Source organism: Pyricularia pennisetigena, chromosome 2 (genome assembly GCF_004337985.1).
Source record: "Pyricularia pennisetigena strain Br36 chromosome 2, whole genome shotgun sequence".
Classification (NCBI taxonomy): Eukaryota; Fungi; Ascomycota; class Sordariomycetes; order Magnaporthales; family Pyriculariaceae; genus Pyricularia; species Pyricularia pennisetigena.
Genome location: NC_043741.1, coordinates 1,157,805 through 1,184,470, shown reverse-complemented (window position 1 = coordinate 1,184,470; position 26,666 = coordinate 1,157,805). Strand labels below are relative to the sequence as shown.

Here is a 26,666-nt window from a genome sequence, read left to right as displayed (position 1 = left end):
TTTTTACCTGACAGGCTGACCGTAGGATCCCTTCCAGGCGAGGAAGTCGCCAAAGTCATTGCTGTGCTGGTACCGAGGATCTAGACGGTGACAGTCGACCATCTCCTCTGGAACCTTGGGTCCCTTTTTCAGGTGATCCCTCATCATGGGGTTGGGACGGAGTGGCGGCAAGGGAATGCTCCGGTCGTTGTGCGGGACCGATAGCCCGTCACCCGTCTCCATCAGGCTGGACGTCAGCTCGACCGTCTCATACCCCGTGCCGTTGCCGCCATCCTGGGCAAGCCCGGCCGCCTCGCCGCCGACCTCATCGCCCGGCAGGCCGAGGTACTGATACGACAGATTCGGGTCGACAGCATCACCCGACGTGCCCTGAAGCCCCAGCCTCGCCTCGAGGAAGCCGCCTACCACGCCTACGTAGAAGTTTGGACACAGATCCGACCCCTTGGCCAGGGAGCGCACGCCCTCCATGCTCGGGTGGCGGGACCGCACGAAGCCTCGCCCGGACCTGTGCTCCTTGCGCGTAAAGTAGATGTTGCAGTTGGGCCGGTAGTAGATGTCGCGCGAAAGGCGGTGCCACGTGCACTCGAATCCGGCCAGATGGTCGCAGCAGGCTCGGCGCTCCTCGGCCTTGCGCGCTCTGCGGCTGCCCTCGCTCGCAAACGGCTGCGGCGGGTCCGGGTACGGCAGCACACTCCGGCACGGCAGCGACTGCGTGTGGTAGTAGCCCCTGGTCCACCGAAAGTCGAATATGCGTAGGAGTTCGTCGCTTGGCCCGCCCGCGACGAAACGCTCCGTGCCCCAAGTCAAGAGGTGCTGGATGTTGGACTCGGGGTAGACATTGTCCTCGTAGACGGCGTCGAAGGGCGTGGGCGTGCGCAGGTCCTGGAGCCGGCAGGTGCCGTCCTGCCAGGCCGCGAGCACCAGCGGCCGCGTGTGGTTGGAAATGGACGATACGTCGAGCGGCAGGATCGATGCGGCGTTGATCTGCTGCGAGCTACGACCCGTGTTTGACATGGCGGCGTTGTCGATGGCGCGGTGGATTTGGTAGGCTTTCCCCGACGAGCTGAGCTGGACGTACTGCAGCCCGGACTGGAACTGTCCATTGATGCCCAGAGCGAGGGTTTGGCCCTGGTCGCCGATCCACTTGACGCCTCCGAGGTGCGTCAGCTCGCTCTTGTCGTGGACCGAGTCCTTGTGGATGGTCAATGAAGGGGGAACCTCGGGCGGGTTTTCGGCGAGCCACCTGTCTCCCTGCGGCAGGTCGTATATGAACACGCTCTCTCTGTCGTTGGCGGCGATTCTCCCGGGGCCCGACACGTCCATGGCAAGCAACGACGACTGGCCGAGCACCCTCCCGGCCGCCGAGTCCGACTCACGCCAGCCCCTGGCCTGCCTCGGCTTGAAGGTGGCCAGCAGCGCGCCCAGATCGTCCTGGTCAGCGGACCTCAGATCGAGCCATCCGCTAGCTCTCGCCGCAAGCACGGCGTGCCCCTTGCCGCGCAGGTCATGCAGGCGACCATCGACGACGGCAAGGTCGACAATATCGTCCCTCCCCGGCACTAGCCCGTGGTCACGACCCTGGAAGCGAGCAAACGCGCGGTCCTCGCCCCATCCGTCGTCGACGATGCGGCGCTCGCGCGCACAGAACCCCTCGCCCTCGCTCCAGACGAGCAGCTCGGAGCGGCTGTCGACGTCGTAGTGGGCGTCGCACCTGGCGGGCCAGCGCTGGGCCTGGCGGTGGTGAAAGGTGGCGCCGGCGGGCGGCAGCGACACGGTGGCGGTGAAGTTGAGCGACCTCCTGTCCCAGCAGCGGCTCTGGTAGGTCAGCGACTCGGCCAGCATGGCCCACGACAGCTCGGGGTTCTTGAGCGTCTGCTCCCGCGGGATCTGGAGCGAGGGGAACCGCGTGCGGGCGAATATCCGCCAACCCCTCTCCCTGAGCAGCTGCGTCAGCCTCTTGCAGCTCCCGGCGAGGTTGACCATGTCCCTCGCCGTCTCCATGTGCGCAAAGATGACGAGGATCACATCGTCGGGCACCTCGGCCAGGAGGTCTAGCCGTGAGGGTGCAGTCATCTTCGGTGGTTTGTTTCAGCCCACAGCTGGGATTATACCGTAGTGCGTGAAATTCAAAGATTTTATTTTTGTTTTGTTGGTTTGTGGCAAAAGCATAACTCAAGGTCATCAAAGTCGTCATGGCATTAAGTTTTGACTGGTGGGTTTCGGCCTATCGGGAAGCAGTCTGGGGACCTGCTGTAATTCTAGCGTGGTGACAGTTAGAAGGAACACTGGGGCTGGGGCGGGTTGGGGTTTGCTTTTTAGCCCACCTGATCGCCTATAGATAATTCTCGCCACCAATCTTTGTTTGTCTACATGCACATATAGCGGAGAAAACGCATACTGCAAGTATCTTGGAACATTTTGCTATGCGATGAATTGGGCTGACTCTGATACGTTTTCATGCTTAAGAAATCAATTGCTGATTCATCGGATTTTTTGTGTCTTTTTGTTGCATGACATGTATCATCTGTAGGAGTCACAGTTCCATGCAGTCTGCTCTATGATATGCTGTGTCATTTAATGTAAATATATATATGTATATACTACAAAGAAACAATAAGATATACCTCTTGTTCCCGCCCCGATGTGTAGTTGGGTTAGTGATATTATAGTGCGAAGACTCTAGCTTGGGGTATATTACTATTTCTTTCTGGATTTGTTCCCTTCACGTGTACATGTGTATCGTTTACAGACACTAAGGCCATCGTGTTGACCTATATTTGCCTCTGAAAACTTCCAATTAAACAACCCAAACTGTATAGATCATACATTCATTTGTTGAGTTTGTTGATGGGATGTAAAAACATATATAAAAAAACATCAAAGCAAGTGGGCTGGTATCCCGACACACATCTGCTCTGTATCTCTTAGTTTAGCCCTTGCTCGGTATTGCCTCGTTCTCACACCAAAGGCTCCAGCCTAATCCACAGCCTCCCGCTCTTGGGCCCAGCAATACTAGGAGATAATATGTCAGTAAAAGCCGCGCAGCCTTGTTACACTTGACATGGCGAGTGACATGCTCAACTTACTATCCATCGTCTTGTTCGATGCCGGCATCATCGACAATGTGAGTTGTGTAGTTGGAATATATTGCCGCGGTGATGAGTTTCATTTCTGGAAGCAGAGAGTCAGTAAAAAGTATATCCCATCTTTATGTTCTACAAATCTCCCCAGGCCTTGGACAACGAGCACCCCCCCGGGCATACGAACCATTCATAGCAAAGTTTGACCCGATGCACATCCTCCCACCGGACCCAAACGCCCAAAACTGCCTGTTCATCACCTTTCTCGTCTCCTCGTCTGCCCCCAACCACCTCTTGTGGTCCCACACCTCGGGCTCAGGGAACGCCGCCTGCTCGCGGTGGAGCGTGTGAGCGAGCGCCGAAACCCGCGTACCGCCCGGCACCTCGTACGGCCCGATGCGGCAGGATGGATACGGCACCTGCCGTGGCTGCGGGCCGGGAATGGCCGCGTGCAGCCGCAGCGTCTCCATGAGCACGGCGTGGAGGAGCTCCAGCGAGTCGAGCGCCTTGAGGTCCGGAATGGCGCCGTCGTCCGTCGTCCCCGCCGTCCACTGCCCCGCCTCGTCTCGCCGTTTCCCAAGACCCGGGTCTAATGTTTGGAGTTCTGACTGCAGCTTCTTTTGCAGGGCCTGGTCTCTAGAGAGCTCCCAGACGAGGTAGGTTAGCGTGATACCAGCGGTTTCCTGTCCGGCTAGGATGTGATCGAACAGCTCCGACGCCACAGACAAGTCGTGGTGCTGAAGGGCGGTAGGGTAGAGGATGGACTTGTCGCCGTTGGTTTGCGCTTCCTTGTCCAGCCCTGCCAGCATCGCCTTGGTCACGACCGGCTCGTCCGCCGGCTTCGTCTCCTCCCCGATCACGCCGCTGGCCAGTACCGTGATGCAAAGCTTTTGGTTCCACTGGCCCAGCTCTCTGTTGCAGTCGTCGACCCAGCTGGGGTAGAGGTTCAGCCCAAGACGAGACGTGAGCTCGGTGAACCGCGGCAGCTCCTGACGCCAGAAGGGGTAGTTGGCCCGGGCTTTGTAGAGCTGCAGCCAGTGCTCTCGGTAGCCCTGTTTCCGGAGGAAGTCGGTGGAATGGCGCAGACCAAAAATATATGCCGTGATGAGGTCCATGGCTGCGGCAAGAAACAGCGAGTGGATGTCGATACCGTGTGGTTCTCGGCCTTTTGCAGTGGAATCTTCCAAGATGGGCAATAGTCTGCCATGGAGGATAGCGGCAGCCTGCGCCTTGGCGGCCTGACTTGACTGAATATACGATTTCGAGTAGACATTGGAGATCATACGTTTCCTCAAAGAATGCTCCTTTACAGGTACCGTCGAGAACATGCACGGGACGCTGTATGACGCCTCAGCATTGTACCCCTCCGAAGAAGAAGAAGAAAAAATACAACGTGAAAGACGCTCACCCATAATTGTCAAATATCGAGTACCAAGCCGTCTTTTCAAAGCCACCCTGGTAGATGGTCCTCACGGCGCCGGCATCGTTGACGCTCAGCTCGTTCGGGCCCACGCGCACAAAGCGACCCAGCTTTTGGTGGGCAAGATGCAGGACGCGGTTCTCCCTTCCTTGCAGGCGAACGATCAAGATCCATAGAGGCGAAAAGGGGACTGTCCAATGTGCAGGGGGGATTTTGCGCAGAGGTGATATAAAGGCTGGATAGATTATTACGCGATATGTGAATGTAACAAATGGAATCGACAAGAGGAACAGCAAAAGAGGGCTGGAGACCAGGAAATCCATTATTGACATTGATATTATACTACCAGGTTTGCAAATATATGACGGCAATCAGGAGAACATAATTGCTGCAGCGACCCCTCTAGAGGTGAGCAGAGATTCGTTGATTGATGATGACATATTCGAGGTTGGAGAACGAACCAACGGCAGCTTATCAAGTATGGACAAGTGTGGGGGTACAGTTCGCTACATAACCCCAACCCGCTACTGGAAGTCTGGTGATTGCATGTACTTTTTTTTAGTCGACCACGCCGCGGAAAGCTAGTCAAGAGATGAACGAATATTTGAGAATCGCAAAAGTAGGACTAAAAACAATAAACGAGGATCATAAGAACTCATTTTCAACCGTTGATCAGTGAATTCTTCTATAATATAATATAACGTAATATAATACCTATATCAAAACCAACCATATAAGTACTTCCTTACCGGCTATCAACTTACTTTCAACATCTGTTACATATTTGCTTGTGCCTTTCGACAAGCCAACCATACGCTTTACTTCCCGGCCTCGAACTGCGCCTCACCAAAGTCCCAACTGCCAAAAATGAACGCCATCCCTTTTTCTTCCAGGGAGAGCAAAAAAGTATTGATGATTCGGCCCAGGCTCGAACTGAGGACCTACAGTGAAACATTGTACAGTAATCTGTACAGTTGTTAGACTGTTGTGATAACCAACTACACCACCGAACCACTCTAGTGATTGTTGAAGAACCTGGTCGGCGTTTGGGATTATGTTGAAAGATGGACGTGAGGGATTTTTTAGACGAGATTTGGGCTTGTGGGAGCCTGCGTCACGAGCTCGAGCCTCAGGGCTGTGATTTTTCGTTGCCAGTTATTTTAGTGGTCACTCTGGTCACTCTTGTCACTTTTACAAATTGGGCCCAATGAGGAAAACTTTTTACATAGCAGTAGTTTGCTGCAGTAAAAGATGGTGTTCTGGTTCTGGCAGCTGGAAACAATATATTCTCTACGTCGCCAAGAGTTTTGGAATCTATAGAATTATTCACGGTCATTCAGGCCTTGAGATGTCTAGAAGTCCATGGCCACAGGGAAGTTCGCGACTGGAGGCGAACCGTGTAGCATGCGGACGGCATCGGAAACGAGTAGGTTAGAAGTAGATTACTGCCCTGTTGGGCGACGACAAGGTTCAGCTAGGGAGCAAATGCTGGCTGCTGGTTGCAGTGCGTCTGTGCGTCTGTGCATCTGCGCAGCGCTTCGGCCGGAACCCGGGTTGTGCCATTATATCTTTTGACGTATTAAAAAAATATTACTACGTAATAACCGGCAGAGGGACATGGCAAAGACAAAAAAAAAAAAAAAAAAAAAAAAAAGGGTTGCACAATTGAGGCGCAGCAGCCTTGTCCACAGGCAAGTATCCAAACCTGTCGTTTCTTCAAGTTTTGGGAATGTTCCAGGCTACGGTACCGACCTTGATAGGAAACCCCGCAATTGCGCATATCTGTGACGGAGTACCGGGGAAAATAAATAAAGGCCTCGTTCGGGTCGGGGCTCACGGAATGCATCGAATTCAGTAAAGCTCAGCCATGCAGTTCGATTTAAACCTCGCCCTCCTGTCACTTGTCTGCCTTGTCACTGGCCATTCTGACCTGTTTGATGATATGCACTATGTAATAAGGTACATTTGTGAATCATTGTGTGTTTTCTGGCAGCAGGATTTAATCAAGTCTCGAAGGAGGCGAAACCAAACAAAATCCAAAGCCCCACTATGTAATGTCTCATCCGCCTGTGTTCTGTAGTGCTAGCGAGAGTGGCTCGCTATCATTGGCTGCTGTGTTATCGATATCGCTACCTACAAAGGGGAAAAACAAAGAGCGACTAAAAAAACTAAAACTAAAAAAAAAAAGAAGAAACTAAAAAAAAAAAAAAAACTGCTGCACCTGATACTCGGTAGCGGTTTCTTACGTAGTCAACCACCGTCAACAGCAAATATTATAATTACGCAATCCCCTATTTTGGGGAACATTTCGAAATCGCAACCCACAGGTATTTCGCGGCCTGACGGGAAATATTACTAGAACAAGCAAACCTCCCAGCCCCGCGCACCGCGCACAACTGTACAGGGGTGATGATTTTTTTTTACCCTTACCACCATAGTAAGCCAGCGCCAAGCACCTATTTTAATCTATCATCTGATCCAGCAGCAACGCTCGCAAATTCATGCATCTGCTATCGTAACAGACGGTACAGTAGCTTGAATAGACACAAGCTCATGCTCACCTTGGGGCGACCGGGTTTCGACGATTGTTTTAGGATGGAGCCACACCGTCCCATTGAACCGGCCACTTCGCATGACGGATCACCACCAGGCCGGAACTGGTGCAGGCAGATCGATCACATCAGAGCATGAATCGCTCGAGGGTGGGAGATCTCGGTTTGTTGCGTTTGTTGCTTCTGGTTTTAGCAACAAGGAGAGTGGGGGGAGCTCTGGGCGTCTGTTGCCTTGGGCTGGCAACCAAAAGAACCACTCGCGACTGAGCAAACATGCCCAAACCCAAGCTCCAAAGAAAATCCTAGGTGATCATTGTGAATCGGCGCCAACTGACTCGAATTGCACTGCCCGAGCGGAGACGTGGAGAGTGAGGACGAGTACAGTACTTCCATTATACCATGGTATGGACATTACATACCAAGTCTAGCGCAGTATGAAGTAAACACCGCAGCCAAACGCTATGTGATATTCTTTCGTATTTCTTTTGCTTCTCCAGTTCTTTCTCCAGTGAAATTTGTTTCGGCAATGCTCGGAGGGTGGGTAATCTGTTTTGCCTCGTCATGGAAGGTTAACCGCATTCAACCCGCTCTACAGTAATTAAATGAAATCCATTCTGGTCTAGTGTCGCCGGGGATTTTGTTGCGGCTGCCAGGCAAAGTGCCTAGTTTGTAGCTTGTCTCCGTGGTCTAGACTTTCTGCAACCATGCCAGCGACAGTGTTAAATATCTGAATCAAAAAAGCAAAAAGCTGCGCAGGGTCGACCGCGCTGTCGCAGGGAAATTCCCAAGAATTACAAACGTCATCTCATAAAGAAACTCAAATCAAACGGTCGACGGCGCCACCCTGCTTAACGATCCAGTCAAGAAGAGCCAAGCAGTCATTCTAGCGGCGGAAACGGTTCAAATGGGGTCCACGATGGCTTAGAGGCTTAGTTTGAGGTGATCTCCATTGATTACCATGGGCACATTGCAGTCCTGTACTCTCGCGCGACTGTCGCAAATAAACCGATCGACGGCCCAGAAATTTTTTAGCACGATTCAAAACTACCATGGTAGATGGTGAAGCTTTGTCAAGATGTTTGTGATATGTACTGTAATTACTTCGAACGCATACAAGCAGCGAAAGCCGTTGCTTATTCCCTGAGGCTTGGGTTCAAAATACAACATGACCCACTAACCGCCAACCCCCCTGAGGGCTACGTTTGATCGACCCCCTTGCCAGTTTGAAGTCGTTCTAGGCCACCCCTTGGGGTTTAATTCAACCGGTTATAGGGAAGGTCCGTCTGTACCTTACAGCAGAGCAACCCACAGCGTCGTCTTGCACACGCCAAGTTTGGACGCAACTGTTACCACCCAAGAGGCCAAGCTTTTCCCGCTCGGCAGGTTCCTTGCTGAACATGTGTGATCACCACGCCTCTCTCTCAACTTTAGCTCTCCACCAAGTACCAAGCGACCATTCACAGAAAAAAAAAAAAAGGTAGAAAATCATCTTTGGTTCGAACTCTTGGCAGAAACTTGGCACCTGCCTCTGCTTGCTTGATACAGGGGAAACCCTTCCAGAACACCGGTGGTAATTCAGTACAGCAGCTCGACTCCAGGTATTGTGGGCTTTGCAAAACAAGAGGAGCCTGGGCCCGCAACATCGCTACGAGTTATACGACTCGAAATGATCCTCCTCCTCACCAAACGCCCCTGTTTTGGGAAGTGATGGGCGTTCGTTCGGACGCGGACCAGAAAACCCGACCACACTCCCCACCCCCCTTCCCCGTCCTCGCCTTGATGGACTATTTTTTTTTTTCTTTCTTTTCCACCCCTTTAATCTTGGTTACCAGCAAACCAGTTGGTGCACTTTTTCTTTTTTCTTGGCAACGAAAAACTCCACGACGCCAAGCAATCATCTCGAGTTTGACTGCCGTTCAAGGCTTCGGCTGCTCCCAAGAGTCTAAAAAAGTTCCACATGGGATGGAGAGACAAGAAAACGTTTATGAATCTTGGCTTATGTTATCTGCTGGCTCTCTTGGTCGATCAAAGTATCATATTGTAGTACACAGCCCTCCGATATTTGCTTGGGTCCGGTTTGCTTCCCTCTTGGCAGGTACCAATGCATATCAGCTGCCCTTGTTTCTACATGATAGTATCTATTCTCTATTCCTCCCACTTGGGGAGAAGCTTGAGAGGAACAAAAAAAAAAAAAAAAAAAGCTTACCCCCTTGCCCATCCCAGACAACCCTTGCAAGGGTTGTTGTCATCCAACGCGCGCGTCCGCCCGAGCTGAAAGGGGAGGAGTGTCATTCTCCTTGCTGTCACCCTAAACGATCTGCACGCCCCAGACCCCGGGGACAAGGGGAGGGCAACATGGTGAACACGCAAGCCTCCCACTCCCCTCCGCCAACCCCCGAATCCCCGGTCGTTGTCGTTTACCAAGCTAGGGAGCTTAATGAGGTGCAGGTTGTAACATGTACCTTGTGGGCTTTCGTAGATACCTACTGTACAGGTTAAGCGGAAGCGCTGGTGTAGCAACCCCGGTTGGGAAAAAAAAAATGGTTCCCCCATCAGGGATGGCACGGCCGGCTTGGACTGCCACACTTTGAATAGTAGCCAGAGGTGGAGGAGAAGATGAATATAAACGTCCGCTTCCCGTCCCTCCACTCGAGATTCCAGATTCTTTTTTTCTCCTCATCACGCCTCAAGAGCCTGGTATTTCGCACTCGAGATTTTCTCGCTGGGTTTTCGTTTCGTCACTTGACTTTTTTTTTTGTTTTTCACTTCACTTCAACATTGCTTTTCAGAGGTACGTTTAGACTGGGCCATACGACTGGGCCAGTCCTGTGCTTCCTCACGAGGCTTCAAAGATCGACTGTAGGGAACCGTGGGCATCAACTAACAACCACCAAAAAAATAGCTGCGCTCTTTATTTTACTCGTTTGCTTTTTCAACCAACTTTTTTTGAAAAAAAGATTTCAGTCGACAGGTTCAACTCAGCCAGCCAAAATGAAGAACATGGGAAGCATCTCCCTCCTGCTGCTGGCAGCGACCTCGTACGTCGCCGCCAGGCCGGCCCTCGAGGTGACAGACCTGCGCATGCACGTCCGCGGGCAGGCCGCAGCCCCCGCGGTGGCCGAAGCCGCCGCCCCTGCCGCTGAGGAGGAGAAGAAGGAGGAGAAGAAGGAGGAGGAGGGCCCCGCCGCTCCCCCTGCGGCCAAAGAGGGGGAAAAACCCGCCGCTCCCCCTGCTCCTGAGGCACCGGCGGCCGCCAACAACGCCACAGCTCCTGCCGCTGGCAAGGGCAAGGAGGGCAAGGGTAAAGAAGCCAAGGGTAAAGACGCCAAGGGCAAGGAGGCAAAGGAAGGAAAGAAGGCCGATGCAGCCAAGGGTTTGTTTTCCTCCTCATGCTATCCCACACGACCGGGCAGGGGAACATTTCACTGACACGAATCGGAATATCCAGCTGGCGCCGGAGCCGGAGCCGGAGCCGCCAATGCCACTGCTCCCGCCGGAAAGAAGGATGCTAAGAAGGACGGCAAGGCAGAACTCCAAAACGGTATGTCCTCAACATAAAAACATTGTGCATAAAAAAAATACACAACCCTTTGCTAATGTAATATCCCAAATTCCAGGCGCCGCCAAGGCCGGAGCTGGTGCTGCCAACTCAACAGCCCCCGCTAAAAAGAAGAAGAAGGCCAAGGCCAAGAAGGCCGGTGCGAACCTCGCCGCCGGCAACGGAACAGCCGCTGAGGGCGGCAAGAAGAAGAAGGAGGGCAAGAAGGCCGGTGCAAACCTCGCTGCCGGTAACGGCACCGCCGTCGATGCTGGCAAGGGCAAAGATGGCAAGGGCAAAGATGCTAAGGGCAAGGACGCAAAGAGTACCCTCGAGAGCCTGCTGGCCCAGCTTGGCGGCGGAGGTGCTGGTCAGACTGGAGGAATCCAGGGCCTCCTGCAACAGGTAAGCCATGAAACAGTTGAGAAGGCGGGGGATCCCCCCCAACAGATCGACAGAGAAATCAAGAGACTGACATGGGAATCCCCACACCACAGTTCCAGAGTCTCACCGGCGGAACCGGCCAGAGCGCTGGTCTTGGTAACATCCTTGCGCAACTGGGAGGCGGTGCTGCCAAGAAGTCTACCAAGCGCAGCGCCGTCACTCTGATCCAGGACTTGGAGTAAATCACAGTCCCTAACAGCTAGCGTGGGGTTTTACGCCATACTACGTTTCGGTTCGTCAGAGTCGGCATACGCAAAACTCTGCAAGCTTGTCGGTGTTTCTGCCTCAGTGGTAGAACACATCGCCGCCCCGAGGTTCTCCGTGGCTCGGACGAAGCAGCCACAAAAAAAAAAACCAAAAAAAAAAAACACTGTTCCGGTCCGACCACCGCCCCCTCCACCTCTTTTCTCTTCATTGTCGCTCGCCCGAGGCGCTGCGTCTTGCGTCGACCATGTTGACGTGTTACTTAGCCATTGTTTTGTTTCCTTTGTCGGGTTTTCTTTTGGTCAACGGCGGCTTTTGGGTTTTGTTTCTGAGTTTTCTAGACGGTTTTCAAGAGTATATACCCCACCACAAAAGGATGGCCCTCGAGTTCGACAGCCTCCTTTCATGTGCCAGGCATCGGGAAAGCTGCGGACGGGGGTCAGCTGGGGGGCACGGGACCAACAGGGCTTTGTTGCTTGGGTTGTTGGTTCTTGTATCATGAGCACATGGACTGTCGACTGAATTCAGACCCATTGAGTGCAAACTTTTGTTCCTTTCCAATTCGTGATTCAGATCTTGCATACCAAGGGGTTTCCCGGAAAAAACAAAGGGCTTTGCCTAGGCGTAGGTGCATCAGTGCATCATACTTGCAGCCAACACAGTGACACCTCGCAATCTCCATTGTGCCGTCGACTAGCAAACTGCCATGTTGTAAGCAAGGGAATTCCAAACGAGAAAATTCCAAGTAAGCAATTATTCGCCCTTTCCTGGGGTTCAATCAGCCATCCCTCTGACAAAGTCATGAATCTTGCAGAGGAAGTAGTAGCTGGCTGAAACAGCTGTTCCCCACCGGGCCAGGCACGGAACCCCTGCACCAGGCTGCTTGCAAAAGACACCCGTCAACTTTCACAGATCATATACATCATACTAACTGGACTGGAATCCCGGCCCCGGTCTGTTTCTCCACAACGAACTCTCGGGTCAAAAGCACCGATTCTCCATCATCCGTCACATCACGTTATATATTGCTCTACCCACAATCATTTGGTCAAGGGAACAAAATCAATAAAGGGGGGGGGGGGGGGGGGGNNCTAGAGCGCCCTTGCGCGGCGCGCGACGGGTTCCGAGGACCCGGTTACCTGTTGATTGCTGCCCAAAACGGGACCTCCACATCACTGGAAAACATAAGATGAGGACTATCCAGTTCCTCCTGCTACATTCGTATCAAAGACGAGCACAAGATGCTCAATCGGTAGGTGCAAACAATGTGGATGACACAACTCACCTACTGAGTAGATTCATTCCCATCCATACAAGTGTTGCCTGCCTCGTTTCGAAGTCCTAAACAGGTCGAGTTTTCAAGGGTAGAGGCAGACTCACCTCTTGGCAGTCAAAGGTCCAACAAAGAACTTCGTTCGACCTTTTTTCATCGAGATCACGAACATTTATTATGGAAAAAAACAAACAAACTAAAGAGTTAGGTTTACTAGGTTTGGACATGATTGGGTAGTACACACCATAGCCCGGTGGCCAGATTAAACATGTGCGTGCGCTAGCGAGTGATATGTATTGAATGTTCGCCGTCCTGGCGCCGTCGTCTGTTGCCCGGCAATTGTCGCATGTTTGCCAAAAGTCGAAAGAGAGCTTGCTGGTGCTTCAGTCGTGTAATGTCATCTGGCCAAGAGCGTCAAGCGAGTGTGTGTGTGTGTGGATGTTGAACCAGTACGTACTTGGAGACTGTCATCCAGAGCCTCACCTCCATCCCTCACCGCGAACCTCCAAATCCTTCTCTGACCGCTGTCGATACCTAGGCGAGGGGACCGTTGCCAGAAGTAGCTATGTTATTCAGTGGGCACGAGCAGAATCATGGAAAAAGAACGCGTACGTCCAATGCTCGCCGGCAGCAGTAAAGCTCGCGAGTGATCTAATCCTCCTCAATTTCACCTTCTTCACTCCCGCTGTGCACACCAGCATCATCTTCCTTGGGTGCTTGGGAGCCGCGCGCGGTCTTGCGAGCGCTGTCCCCTGCCGGTGAAGTCTTTTCACGTGAAGATTCCTGCTTGAGCCTCTGTTTTCGGGGGTCAGCATACCTGATTGTTAGGAAAAAATATAAATGAACGCGAGGCCAACATACCTTAGAATCGCGCCGGTCCGGCTCGTCGTCCTCGCGTCTCCGGCGCACTGAGGAAGAACCAGAAGCTGCTGCTGCGGTGGGAGTTGCCGCGGTCGATGGTTTGTCGTCCCCATAGTTGAGCTCATCGATTGCCCGGCTGCTCACCTCACGGCGGCGGTATAACCGCTCACGCGACTCTTCTCGCTCGCGTCGCTCGCGATCATAATGTCCTGGCCCGTCGTCTCTCCGGGAGCGAGGAGGACGGTCGTAATCACGCTCGCGCGCTCTGTCTCGCTCCCGATCTCGGTCACGTTCGCGATCCCTATCCCGTTCACGATCCCTACTCCGGTCATCGTCCCTACGAGAACGTGGAATGCGGTCACTGTCGCGATCACGCGCCCTATCACGTTCGCGGTCTCGGTCCCTACTCCTATCGCGATCCCTTGGCCGATCGCGGTCCCTATCCCGGCTGCGAGCTCTATAGTCTCTGTGGCTGTGACGATCGTCGCTCCGACGGTCTGGTCGGTCCGACAAAAGGCTTTCGGCCATGCTAGACTTTCGGTAGTTAAGCTCACGCTCGGCGATCGCCTTGCGACGATCGGCCTCGTACGAATCGGGTTCAGGACTACGGCTCGACCTGGCAGCGCGACCGCCGTGGCGATGAGATCGCTCACCTCTATCCTTATCGCGGTAGCTGTTGCGCTCCTCCCTCTCCCGCCGGCGCTGACGATCTCGTTCGGCATCCTCTTCCTTCTCCCGGAGTCTGCGCAGGTACTTTTCGAATGCCCCACGGCGAGCATCTTCAGACTGTACGGCCTGGAATTCATCACTTTTCTGGAGGCGGGGTTTGACCTTTTCATAAGTGTCGTTGACACTGATTGGCGGCTCAACTCGCTTCATATAAGCACGAAGGTCTTCAATGGCTCGCCGCTCTTTGCGTTCCGCCTGGCGTTCCTCGTCTGTCCGCTTCTCCTTTCGCTTCTCGAGGAGCTGCAGGAGCAAGATGATTGTATCAGTACAGACCCATTAGCAAATTCGATAGACGGATACCAAACTTACGCGCTCGAATATCAGTGAAAGCACTTCTTGATCAAGGTTAGCAGTACGGCGGTCTTCCTTCATTACTGCCAAGAAACTGTCGAAGGTGGTCTTGGGCGATACTTCGAAGCGTTTATCCTGCAGGCCCGAAAACATCGAGTAAGCATCAGAGATATCAAATTGGTGAGCAGTCCAAGGGCAGATCCAATACTCACATCAATGACATCCTCAACATCGTTGCGCGTGCTCCGCAAAGCACGCTCTTCCTCCTCGATGATGTCGAAAAACATATCCTGCGGAGTCGAGCCGCTTTGTCCAAGAATCGCCTGGTATCGTTCGTCATTCTGAATCTGGGGGAAAATCTGACTCCACTTGGTAGAGGCCTTGATTTTCCCGGCCTGCCTAAGCTCTGTAAGCAGGGCCGAGAAAGCATCGCGGTTCTTGCGCTCCTGCCTATACTTTTTGGTCTTCTGTTCCTGTCGCGAGTCGTTGAAGCTACGCTCGAGCGCCTTGATATGGTTTTGGAAAACAGTCAAAATGTCAAACTTGGTCAGAGACTTGTACTTTTCGTCGCTTTGAAAAGGTGGAGTTGCAGATATGATGCCCTGCGCGTCAGACCAACGCGTGTAGGGGTCCAGGTTGAGTTTGGGCAGCAGCTCAATCAGCCCATCCATTGCACTCTTACGCAAGGCGGCCTGTTCTTCGGCATGTGCTAGCTTGAGGTCGCGGACGTAATCCTCAAAGAATTGTCGACGCTCGTTGTCATCACCAGCCGAGCGGAAGACGGTCTCACCCTCAATCATTGGCCGCGCCACCTTCCAGCGGGTGTAGTATTTGATCTCCGGGTGGCTCTTGAGCATAGCAGTAAAGTCACTCCGAAGCTTTGCCAGCCTCTCCTTCTGACGCTCTTTGTCCTGAACAACAACGTCGTGACAGTATTTCTCAAAAGCAGCCTTCCTGTCCTTGGGATCCTTGATCGCTCTGTAGTGCGGATCCTTGACAATAGTGCGCAAGGCCTGTTCCCAGGTCCAATTCGGCTCGACGCCGCTGCGGCGGAGCAGCTTGACAAAGGCGGCCTCGGCCTCTTCGGGGGAGTCAAATTCAGGCTCGTTGCTGGCAGGAATAAAGGACTGGAAGCGGCTGTCGTTGCCAAATGTCAACTGACGAGACTCGGGGAGAGATTCTCTACGGTCACGGTCACGATCGCGGTCACGATCACGATCACGATCACGATCGCGATGATGATCATAGCCAAGTCCATGACCATGACTTCCCCTTCCGTGACCATAGCCTCCACCGTCGCGACCTCCATCGACTCTGTCACCACCGTGACCGCCAGGTGTAGAGAAAGCGGGGGCCCTGCACAGTCAAAGGTTCAGTCAGCATACAGCCCTGCAACAGCCCAAGGATGAAAGCTGCATTCAAAGAGACGGTACTCACGAAGGAGTTGCAGGGACACCCAATGCCGCCTTGTAGACCTCGGGCATCTCCCATGAGCTCTGCTTTGTCTCAGTATTGTACCAGTATTTACGGCCGCCTTCTGCAGTGTATTCTTTCCATGGCTGGTTGGCAAGCGCACGCTGTATTGATGCACCACAAATTGGTTAGCTCTCCATAACCAGTCATCTCGGGGAGTCCAGGCCTGCGTTGCGCGTGATATACTGACCTCCGCGGGCGTCATCATATCCTCCGGTTTCGTCCATTGGGTGACCTTAGTGGCCGTGTTGTAGTAGTAAAGGCGACCATCGGCGGTACGATGCTCTTGCCAGACAGCTACAACGGGCGGCGGTCCGCCTGGCGGGGGAAAGCCCCCGTGTATGCCGTTCATTTTGAAGTTTCTTCGTGATCAGAGTCGAGGTTTAGTTCGATCAAATTGTGAAGTAAAGATGCTTGGCAATTCCACACGCCGTGTTTGTTGCTCGGGATTTTGCAATTGGATGCCGAGTGGATTGCAGTCCGTCGCAAATCGGGCTTCAAGGGGAATTTTCTCAATCCCCATGAAAATTTGTCGCAACATGAAGTCAGAAGCTCCAGACAACGCGTCGCAAGTTCGTCCTAGAATTAATTGGACGCCCTGGTCCGAGCCTGTGGGCCTCAGGTGGGGCTGTTGGAGCTACCTGGATTTTACTGGACGCTCACTGGCAATTAGCAAAAGCTGGTGTTATCAAGCAGTAGACTAGCGCCTGACAAGCTTCCTCCACAGGACAGGACGTACCTGTAGACCCCTGAGACCAACTGCAGCTCCATGACCAAGCTGGATGTGTCGACGATACCTTGCGTTCTTGAACATTTCACGGATTGCATTCAACATCTGCAATTAGCAGCTCCCTGTTGATAACCATACTGGGCTGCGCTAGTGCCGCGTTGCTTGCGCGCGCACAAGAGATCAGATCATGCGCCTGGAGCAAGCATTCTCAATATATTGACACCGTCGTCTAATTGACTGTCGAGGGTTGACCAAAACTATTTAGCGCAGCCAAACCCTCCCATCCTCCTGCACATCACGACATCATGGCAGGCCGCGAGGATGAGGACCCGTCCGCTATTGATTCGGAATTCATAGAAAGATCCCACCTCACCTACGCGGTCCCCCTCTCATCATCGCCAGACCTCGCAGAAGTGTTGAAGCAGAGCAGCAGCAAAGGCTCCACGTCGTCACTTTTCAAGTCACTTGAACAAAGGGAATTTCTATTCTTTGGTATGTTGCTGTCTGCTCCCAACCTTCGTCCTGCTTCTAGCGCTCTGCCCTGTCATGGTCTCACAGCCTCGCTCATTCATAGAACTGGCAACTTTCAGATGAATCCATACATGTCTATCTCATACTACGAACCCCTCGACGCGACGAGGAATACTTGCGGCCACTGCTGGCCCGCATCTCCCTGTCGCTCGAGGCCCATGTCATGAACAGCAATGCTCTGGGTCGGGACCACAGCCCACCGGCTAGCGAAGTAATCTTTAGTGATGACGCTGTTGAACGAAGCGTCGAGGCGGACAAAGTCGACAATGCCAACACCGAATCCGAGCGAGGCGATAACTTGCCCTTGATCCTACACGAAGATGGCGAGGAGGAAGACAGGGAACGGTATAGCTTCGCGATATGGAAGGTCCCGGTGCTCATATCAAGGCCACGCATCAGACTGCAAAGCCCTACTGTTGTGTTTGCGGCCGCGGCGCACCTGCGTGCTCCCGTGACACCAGACGAGAACGGCGCAGATGTCAACGACAGTGACCCTGGCATAGTCAGGAATGGCTACCTCCAGAGCCGCGCGCCGGTGGGACTCAACCTGCTCGAGCCCTTTGCCCACGACCCGGCTTTGCGCGGATTTAAACCAAGACTATCTGCTCAGCGCGTGTCGCTTGTGGTCCCCGTCACGCATAGCAAGGACTTCCGGCAACCAATTAGGGGTCTCCAGAACTTGAGCTTTAGAGTGGTGGCGGCAGTGCATACGCGGGTAAAGTTTGCGCGGCCGAACACTCAGCCGGCCAGCTCGACCGTGATCGCCATGCTCGAGTTGGACTTTACGCCATATTTCGATTGCGAGACCTTGCTCACCAACATCTCGCTGAGCCTGCCCTCAGGAGTTGTCACCGACATGAACAGCGATGCCGGCCTGAAGCTACCCTTGAGCTGCGTCGCCCACGACCATGTGACTTTCCTGTATCGTCTGGCGCCCACCGAGCATGAGCAGCTCCTCGAAGGCGCCCCGATGGCCGTGACTTTGTCTGGCACCCCACGGGCGTCCATGGCCCCCGCCACCCGGGATCTAGAGATATCTATCGAGGCCAAGGCCCTGGTCCGCCCCGGCGAGTGCACTCCTCGCCTGAAAATGGCCTGGAGCACCCCTGTGGACTTCACTCCGCCCGTGAACCCCGGCTTTGGCGCGTCCTCCATGGCACCGCCCCTGCAGCGAGCCCACCGTCCCTCCCAGCTCTCAATCGACGGCGCCGCCTCCATGGTCAACCCGGCCGTGGCTCGCCCAGACTCCCTCCCCGGCCTCGAGGCCGCCACGCAACGCAACGTGGAGACGACCATACCCGATTTTGGCATCACCATCACCTTTTCAGGCCCCGAGAAGCCCGCCCGCGTGGGCGAGGAGTTTTGCTGGTCCGTCTTCGTCGTCAACCGCTCCGGCACGGCTGCCCTCCCCATCTCTAACGCCCCGCCTGTCTCGCGCAAGCTCGCTCTGCGCGTCATACCTAAGCGCCGCCGCACCAACGAGGCGCGCGTCGTCCGGCCCCCTAGCAGGCGTCAACAACTCGCCACGGCGGCGGCGGCGGCGGCGGCGTCAGCCAAGGGGAAGAAGGATCCGGCCGCCAGGGAGCAGGAGCTGATCGCCGACGCAGTCGTCGACGAGAATGTCGTCCACGCCATGCACCGCAGCTCCCTGGTCGAGGGCTATGACGTCCTCTGCCTCAGCGCCGACGCCCGGGTCGGTCCGCTGGCGCCGGGGGCTTGTCACGTCGTGGACTTGCGCTTTGTGGCGTTGCGAGCGGGGACTCTGACCATCGAGGCTGTGAGAGTCGTGGATATGGTTTCGCAGGAGCATGTCGACGTCAGGGAGCTTCCCACCATTCATGTCGAACCAGAGCAGGCAGAGTCTTGAGCGGAGAGCTTGACCTGATGAGGAAGTCGTAAGCCAACTTTGACGAGGCTATATGAAAAGAAAAGCTTCATTACATGTAGAAGGGCACTTTGGCCGGACATTCATACCAATAAATCCTAAAGATGGAGACTTGTAAACGTACTGGTGCTCCGCCGTTACTTCTACACAGTAAACAGCGATTGAGTATTGATGCTATAAAAAGCTTCTCAGAGGCTTCCAAGGCCGGCCATGAACGATATTTACCCAAGCCAATTGAAATGCAAAATTTTAGGTGTAAGAAGATTACATCGTCAAACCATGCTTTGACATTTCAGTGGACAACGGAATCGCTGCAAAAACGCCATATATGCTATCGAAATCCAAACATAGAGACTATTAAAGTAAACATACCCTCTTCAGAAGGTTGCGTCGGATGGAGCATCCTATTCGCAGTCGTCTCATAACACATGCCCAATTATCATAAAAGTTCATCCAAGTCGTCGTCCCAGCCCAGCTGCTGATATATTGATTTTGGTTTCGTAGAGCCCCCGACTATGGGTCTTTCGGCTTCTTTGGCAAGAACGACACCAGCGTTTGCAGAATTCGGTCTTCCGCCTGGCGATAGAGAGACAGATTGAGCAGGCTGACGCGACTTGTTCGAAGCTCTGGCACCCGAAAGCAACAGAGCAGGCTGGCATGGAGACGGTGATTCCTCTACCACGTTGTTACGCGCCTTCTTCACGGGGGTTTCTAGCAACAACGGCGACCGTGGAGGTTGCCGTTGTACAGTCGCCGTCCGATTCTTGCCTGACGGCGTAGTAGCAATGGCCACCACTAAAGGATCTTCATGCTCACCAGTAAGACCCGGAGGAGTAAGCGTAGGTTGGTGCGGCGAGGACGTTGGCACAAGATCGGCCACGCCAGGAGGTTGCAACAAGTCCCGGGAGATGGGAACAGGCTGCGATTTGGTCTTTTGCCACCATTGAGACGATTGTTGTGTTTGAGGCCGCGGTGCAACTTTCCTTGGCTGTAATGGTGATGAGTTTGGCACGGCATCCCGCTGTCGTGTACCACTCTGGGCCTGGCTCGGCGATGGCGTGTTGGCCACATGCTGGGGTGTTGCACCAACTTGAGCCGGTTCTTCTAAAAGTGACGCCATCGTTGCCGCTGGCTGTGTTACCGAACGACCATGAGCAAGCTTGAAACCCTTGCCATATTGCAATGCACCTTCATCCGCTACATCAAGCACATCCTTGAACCTGGCGTTTGCCGGCGTGGCCTTCACCTGAACATGGTTCATGGGACTCCTAGCCAGCTTCCGGGTATCTGTCAACAGACAAACTGAGTTAGCACATGATAAACATGTCTGCAAGAATCAGCCGGCCTCCACATACTCGAGACATAGGTAGGCCCTCCGAACAGACGCTTTTCAGTCTCCTCAACCATGACTTTGCCTGCAAGCAAGCGATTTGGCTTTTTGAGAGCTGATATTGCGTTCCTAAGCTCGGCATCAACCATGGCCTTCTTCTTTGCCCTTGCATCGTCGGCGTTTGTAAAGCTAGCACTTCTTGAGTGCATGAGTTTTGGCACCTGTTTCTCATTTGAGCTGGCGGCGGCAGATAGCTGGTCATCTTGGAGCGCATCCACTGAATCCTTCAATGACCTGGTTTCGCTAAAGGATCTAGACTCGCTGGCCTCCCGCTTAAGCCCAGGGATGTGTGCAACCGTTGCATGTCGCAGGTGTGCCAGAGCATCGGATGGTCCCCTGGAGACGCTGCGTCGGAGCTTGTCGTTGGAAAGCACACGCTCCAAGCTCCGTGCAGAAGACTTTGAAGTAGCAGACCTTCCGGTACCAGGTCTCTTAGTCACGGCGCCCGGCTTGCTACTAATCTTTGTCTTGGTACTTGAGGAAGAAACTTGTTTCTCGCGCGTTTGTTTTCTCGGAGACTGTTTCACCGGCCCACCGAGTTTGCGGTTCAAGCTTTCACAGACTTCAGGTAATCGTGCCGAAAAGCTGATGGAATATCAAATGTTAGTTACACAAAGTATGCGGGGCAACACTTCTTTGACTCACAATGGAACAATGATATCGGTGCAAAAGTCCCTCAAGGGCTTGTCAGACACTTCCGCTTCGTCTTCGTGTGTCTGTGATTCCGCTAGGGCTTTCACCTCATCCAGAGTGATGGACTCCCAAATGCATAAGCGGTCGGCATGCACGTCGAGAAGCACCGGGTAATTGTGCTTGTTCCTTCTTTTCTTGTTCCCGCCAGTCTCCGTCACCACGGCAGGCGTCGGCTCGAGACCAGGAAGCTGAACATCAGCGGGATTCTCCGGGGGCCGCGCCGCCTCGAGCGCTAGTATCTCCATGATCAAAATCATTTGTAGCAGTGTCTCTCTTCTCCGCAAGCACGATATGTGATATCGCATGTGCTGCAGCTCAACTGAGACTTCATCGTCCTTGAGTTCAGGTCTCGTCGCACTCCACCACTTTCTCACGTCTTCGTCTTCGTTACTATAGAGCCCGTTCTTGCCAAGCTTGAGCTTTTTTGATTTCTTCTTCCTGACCTTCTCGCCCCCGTCATCTGAGCTATCCACGAGTCTCTTCATCTGATCAAGCATGTTTGGGATGGTACTTAAATACTTTGTGTCGATAGAAACTGTAGTTAATACCATACTCTTGAGAAAATTAATCAAGTCAGACATCTCGAGCACGCCATCAATGTTCAGATTGAAAGCAGCTCTTGCTCTGGACAAAGGCCCTTTCGGGAAGTAGGCCAAATTTCCCTGAATAAAATTCGGTTAGAACAAGCAATCACATGCGACATTGGTCAAGTGTATCACGCACCTTGGAGTGATAGAGAGCCTCAAAGTAATAGTTTCTTATGTTGGCAAACATTTCCTCGGCTGTCTGGGTGGCATCCGTGGTTATTGGAAGCTCAGAAACCTCTGGGCTTGGGTTCACTGGCTGCGAATCTTCCCTTGGGGCAAGTTCGGAAGGCTGTGAAGTAGCAGCATATCCATGCTCATGTGTCCCATATACGCCATCATCGACAGGCGTCGGTAGGTGGCAAGCTGTAGCCTGCTCTTGTGACGAAGGCCCTGCTGCCGATGGTGACCTCGGTCGTTTTCTGCAGAGTGATTGTAGATCCTCGATTGCTTGTCGTTTTCGATTGCTCGCCTTGTACACCTGGGGCACGTGGAGCGTCGGTACAGCTGGCTTTGAGAAGACGGCGGGCGCCTTTGATAGCAGGCCTGTCTTGCACAGGCGCTCTCTACAACAAACAGTGGCTTGCTGAGCCAGATCTTGCAGATGCACCCAGTCCCCCAGCTTGCAGACCACATAACAACCATTCGTATGCCGCTCGATTGCATAAACGGTACGTTTGCTAGTTTCAGAACGAGCCAAAAGAACGTTTGAGCCAAGGCGACTTTCCAGCTCCAAGATCCGTATACGTGACTCGAAAAACCTGCAGGCAGGAAGCTCGCCGTATGGGGCAGCCAAATCAATGTATGCCAAAGACAGGCATTCTCGAGGGAGCAGCAGAACAGGTTGCAACTGCACAGGCTTCGTTTGAAGGTTAGGAGGGTGAGGCTGAACAAGAATACAAGACAGTGTTAGCCACATTGTATGCAAGACGAGAGACGTCACACATCACTGTCCGCCGAGACGGACCTTGATCGAGATAGCAGGCCTCAGTAAGTCCTCCATGGCCAGGCCAGGGGCTTTTTGGATCGTCTGCGTAGTAGCATCGGTGCTTTGGTCCGTCGATGTGCCAACTTCACGAGCTGCTTTAGGATCTTCTGTTGATCTCAAGGTAAATGAGGGCGCTGAATTGGCGGAAGCCTTCCGAGTGACCGCCGTAGGTGTGGGGTGGCTGCTCTTCGCCAGGGAGGTCCGGCTTTGGGGCGATCGACGCAAATCACTGGAAGGCTGTCTGGAAGAGGACATGCTATAAGTGTAAATAAGGCGCCATGAACGCGTCAGATTAAAATCAAGAAAATCATATCCATGAGTGGCTATAACATTGTTGTCAATGGCTTAAACAAAATCATATGTTTGCAATTGCAGTCTTGGGGTGGTTGTGAATTCAGGTCAACTGGGTACAAAATGTGGACGAACCCTCTTAATCGCGAACAATTATCCGGTAGCGCGTCATAGTGTTTCTCCCTGGCTAGTAACTGAAAAGACGCGACTAGAATATACTGTACCACTTACTGGCTGCACCCCGCCTACCGGGTTTGGGTAGTGCAATCCACTCTCAATTGGCTGGGATCACATGATGGACTCCATTGAAATCAGGGGTAACGAGTTCGATTGCGAATTTGATAGAACATCCTCCCGACAACCAAGTTAACAAGGGGACTACCATGTCAAAAGTGACTACATATGAACACCATTTATTAGATTCGCATCTAACGTTGCAGGCCTGTTTCTCATCAGGTATCAAAGGAATATGTACAATTCCTCGCCAATATTTTGGAAGTTTACCACCGGCCAAACCCTGGGTGACAATGCTCCCAGTTCAACGCAAAGGCGTTGGCCCCCACGTCTGTAATCTTCATGACAGCAGTCGGATGGTCCAGTGATCTTAATTTTGAGATTCGCGAATTGACTCGACCTTATATTGTTTACATAGAATGCCCATCCATTTGCTATTGATGGGTTGACGGCAGTCATCCTACTTGACCGTTGCCCCTCAATCCACAGTTGACCTTGCTAGATCTTTAACCCAACAGCGCTCTTTTTGTGCTCTTCCCAATCCTGATCTTATTTTTCCAGCCTGATCTCAGGAGGTAAACCATTACTGAAAGGCCAATAAGATTGGGCAGCGGAGACGGCAAGACCATCCCTCGTCTTGATAGTCGCTCAGAACGAAAAGGATTGAAAACAAATCTGGCTGGCAAGCTGTGGGACCAGGCTAACAGGGGAACTCTACTCGCCGTCGGGAGTGATGTAATGTCCGGGTCGTCATCTTCGCCCGAGGTCTCCTCTTCATCCAAGCCAGCCTTGTCCCTACCGCCGGATTGGCCCCTCTTTTGAACGCCTAAAACGCCTGAAGCTGATGCATTGCGATTGTTGTTCCGATTAAACGGAGAATGCTCCGGAGTGCCCTTGTTGACAAAAATTTCAAGCAGTTGTTTTTTCTGGGTCCTCCAGGAAGAACTAAAAAGGACGATTTTGGTCAATACCATAATAAAACTACACTCGCCTAAACCTGGAGCTCGCTTGGTTCCACTTACATAGTTTCCACTGAGTTTCTGCTCCTGATCCAGCTGTGAATTGGCCTTGTTGATACGTGGGCGGTAGTTTGTAGGATCGCGACGGAAAGTCACATCGAGGTTCTTCAAGAAGGAGTTGCAGCCCGTGAGAAGGGACTCTGGCTTGTTGGCGTGCGCATCGATACCTGGCTTACCGTCGAATACGATGACACGGTCTGCCAAATACGTGGCCATGATGAAATCGTGCTCGACGATGAAAGCCGTCTTCTTGGTATGCATGATGTAGCGCTTGATGACACGGGCAGCGATGATACGTTGCTCTGAGTCGAGGTAGGCGGACGGTTCATCGATAACGTAGATGTCGGCAGGCATGCCAAGAGCCAGGACGATGGCGACACGCTGCAATTCACCACCGGACAGGTTCTTGACTTCCTGGTCGATGAAGTCATCAAGCTTGAGAGGCTTGACAACGTCGGTCTGGAACTGTGGCGATAGGAAAGCTGGGCGGATCTTCTTGAAGAACAGCTGGCGGACAGTACCTTCGAACTTGGGCGTGATTGTCTGAGGCTTCATGCTGATCTTCATCTCAGGCACCTTCTTGGCTGAGTCAGGCTTGAGAGCTCCAGCCAAGAGCCTACAGAAGGTTGTCTTGCCGGTACCGTTCTCTCCCATCATGACAATAATCTCCGAGTCCTCAAAGTCGCCAGCATCAATGCGAAGCTTGAAGTTGCCAAGCGTCTTCTCCATGGTGGGGTAGTTAAATGCGCGGCTGCGATCGATGTTGAACTCATCAGCTGCTTCGGCAATGCGGAAGGTGAGAGACTCGTCACGGAAACGCAGGTTCTCCGTGGGGATGTGACCATCGAGGAACACGTTGATGCCCTCACGGACCGAGTGCGGCAGGGTGACCACACCATAGACCGCCGGCTTTCCGTACAAAACGCAGATGTAGTCCGAGAGATAGTCCAACACAGACAAATCGTGCTCTACTACGATAACGTAGTCGTCAGGGCGAAGCAGAGACCTAATGATGCTGGCGGCAGCCAATCTCTGCTTGACATCGAGATATGATGAGGGCTCATCAAACATGTATCTGGTTATGGTTGAGAGTTTGTTAGAACAATAGGTCAGTAGTTGGGACCAGCCGTGGGAAGCAGTACGTACACGTCGGCCTTTTGAACACAGACAGTTCCGATGGCAAAACGCTGCAGTTCTCCGCCAGAAAGCAAGTTGATGTCACGGTCATAGATGTGTCGCAACTCTGGTAGCTATTGTTAGTACAGACAGATCCTGAAAAGAGTATGTAACATCAAGTTGGGTCATACCTAGAACATCGAGGACTTGGTCAAGGTTGTCAAGAGATTTCCTGCTCTCGATAAGATGTTTGACACTCTTCTCTGCACCGGGACGGAGGGCTTTCGGGATCTGGTCCACATATTGCGGCTTGACAACGGCCTTGAGGTCATCCTCCAATAGCTTTGTGAAGTAGTCTGCAAATGTCCATGTTCAGTCACTGCGCATACGATGGATACAGCAGGGCCTTGGGAGTATGCCTTACTCTGAAGCTCGGAACCACGGAAATACTTGATGACTTCCTCCCAGTCCGGAGGGTTGTCGAACTTGCCCAAGTTGGGCTTGAGTTTACCGCTCAGGATCTTGAGAGCTGTACTCTTTCCAATACCGTTGGTTCCCACAAGACCTAGAACGTTTCCAGGCCGCGGCATGGGCAGACGGTGAAGTTTGAAGCTGTTGGCAGAGTAACGGTGCGTCACCTGTGACTCAAGGTTCGTGGGCAGGTTGATGATCGTAATAGCATCGAACGGGCACTTCTTGGGACAAATACCACAACCGATGCAAAGAGTCTCGGACAAGTAGGCGATGCGCGAATCGGGGGAGACCTCGATGCAAAGCTTGCCACTACGCACCACCGGGCAGGACTTCTTGCATTCTTGACGACATTTCTATAAATGATTACATCCATATGTTAGTTGCCGGGTTTTACTTCGGTCCTAGAGGCCCCATGCTTGATTTTCTTTCATACCTTCGGCTTGCACTATAAAACTCCCAACAGCAACACGTCAGTATCCTAGCTTGTCGCATTCGTTCCGAATACTAGTGCGACTATCGACATCGCTCGGCCTGGCCTCCATTTTGAGAATCGCATACCTTGTCGCTATTCACAATAGCAATACTGCAGGCGGGAGGAAGCTGTTAATACGGCGTAGAAAGTACAATATATTCATAGAACGCTTGCACGTACCGAGTGAGCTTGTCACTCATCCTGGCCAAATTTAGATGTAGTCGCAAATCAGAAGTGGCTCAAGTTGGCAACGGTTGCAGGATGGGGATACCGTGGCTGTAACCAGGGGAGTTTGTCCTGCGAATCTTCAATAGCAACAGATAGCAAAGAAACACAATTTCTCTAGCTCTGACACGCGACAGAACAATAGTAACCTCTTCGAGTTGAGGGGGGC

The 26,666-nt window shown here is 52.9% G+C and overlaps 6 protein-coding genes across 6 annotated transcripts; 2 read left to right on the top strand and 4 right to left on the bottom strand.

Moving 5' to 3' along the window:
* Positions 1-3: 3 nt before the first annotated feature.
* PpBr36_00298 (uncharacterized protein) lies at positions 4-2,073 on the bottom strand (the record flags this gene model as incomplete). Its single annotated transcript, XM_029887491.1, has 1 exon — positions 4-2,073. One exon carries the CDS (start codon positions 2,071-2,073, stop codon positions 4-6), a length of 2,070 nt encoding a protein of 689 aa, XP_029751982.1.
* An 884-nt stretch (positions 2,074-2,957) lies between these two features.
* On the bottom strand, positions 2,958-4,823 carry PpBr36_00297 (uncharacterized protein; the record flags this gene model as incomplete). Its single annotated transcript, XM_029887490.1, has 4 exons — positions 2,958-3,012; positions 3,087-3,171; positions 3,268-4,418; positions 4,489-4,823. The coding sequence occupies 4 exons, from the start codon at positions 4,821-4,823 to the stop codon at positions 2,958-2,960; spliced, it is 1,626 nt and encodes a 541-aa protein (XP_029751983.1).
* A 5,220-nt stretch (positions 4,824-10,043) lies between these two features.
* PpBr36_00296 (uncharacterized protein) lies at positions 10,044-11,216 on the top strand (the record flags this gene model as incomplete). The annotated part of the gene is made up of 4 exons (XM_029887489.1): positions 10,044-10,425; positions 10,501-10,593; positions 10,670-10,995; positions 11,088-11,216. 4 exons carry the CDS (start codon positions 10,044-10,046, stop codon positions 11,214-11,216), a joined length of 930 nt encoding a protein of 309 aa, XP_029751984.1.
* Positions 11,217-12,908: 1,692 nt separating this feature from the next.
* PpBr36_00295 (uncharacterized protein) lies at positions 12,909-16,217 on the bottom strand (the record flags this gene model as incomplete). The annotated part of the gene is made up of 7 exons (XM_029887488.1): positions 12,909-13,045; positions 13,207-13,306; positions 13,373-14,341; positions 14,411-14,527; positions 14,605-15,748; positions 15,830-15,969; positions 16,056-16,217. 7 exons carry the CDS (start codon positions 16,215-16,217, stop codon positions 12,909-12,911), a joined length of 2,769 nt encoding a protein of 922 aa, XP_029751985.1.
* A 683-nt stretch (positions 16,218-16,900) lies between these two features.
* On the top strand, positions 16,901-18,993 carry PpBr36_00294 (uncharacterized protein; the record flags this gene model as incomplete). Its single annotated transcript, XM_029887487.1, has 2 exons — positions 16,901-17,087; positions 17,186-18,993. The coding sequence occupies 2 exons, from the start codon at positions 16,901-16,903 to the stop codon at positions 18,991-18,993; spliced, it is 1,995 nt and encodes a 664-aa protein (XP_029751986.1).
* Positions 18,994-19,450: 457 nt separating this feature from the next.
* On the bottom strand, positions 19,451-26,472 carry PpBr36_00293 (uncharacterized protein; the record flags this gene model as incomplete). Its single annotated transcript, XM_029887486.1, has 13 exons — positions 19,451-20,298; positions 20,367-20,986; positions 21,047-21,756; positions 21,818-22,564; positions 22,646-22,922; positions 23,897-24,117; positions 24,214-25,285; positions 25,357-25,453; positions 25,518-25,682; positions 25,751-26,153; positions 26,234-26,245; positions 26,359-26,383; positions 26,453-26,472. 13 exons carry the CDS (start codon positions 26,470-26,472, stop codon positions 19,451-19,453), a joined length of 5,217 nt encoding a protein of 1,738 aa, XP_029751987.1.
* Positions 26,473-26,666: the final 194 nt, after the last annotated feature.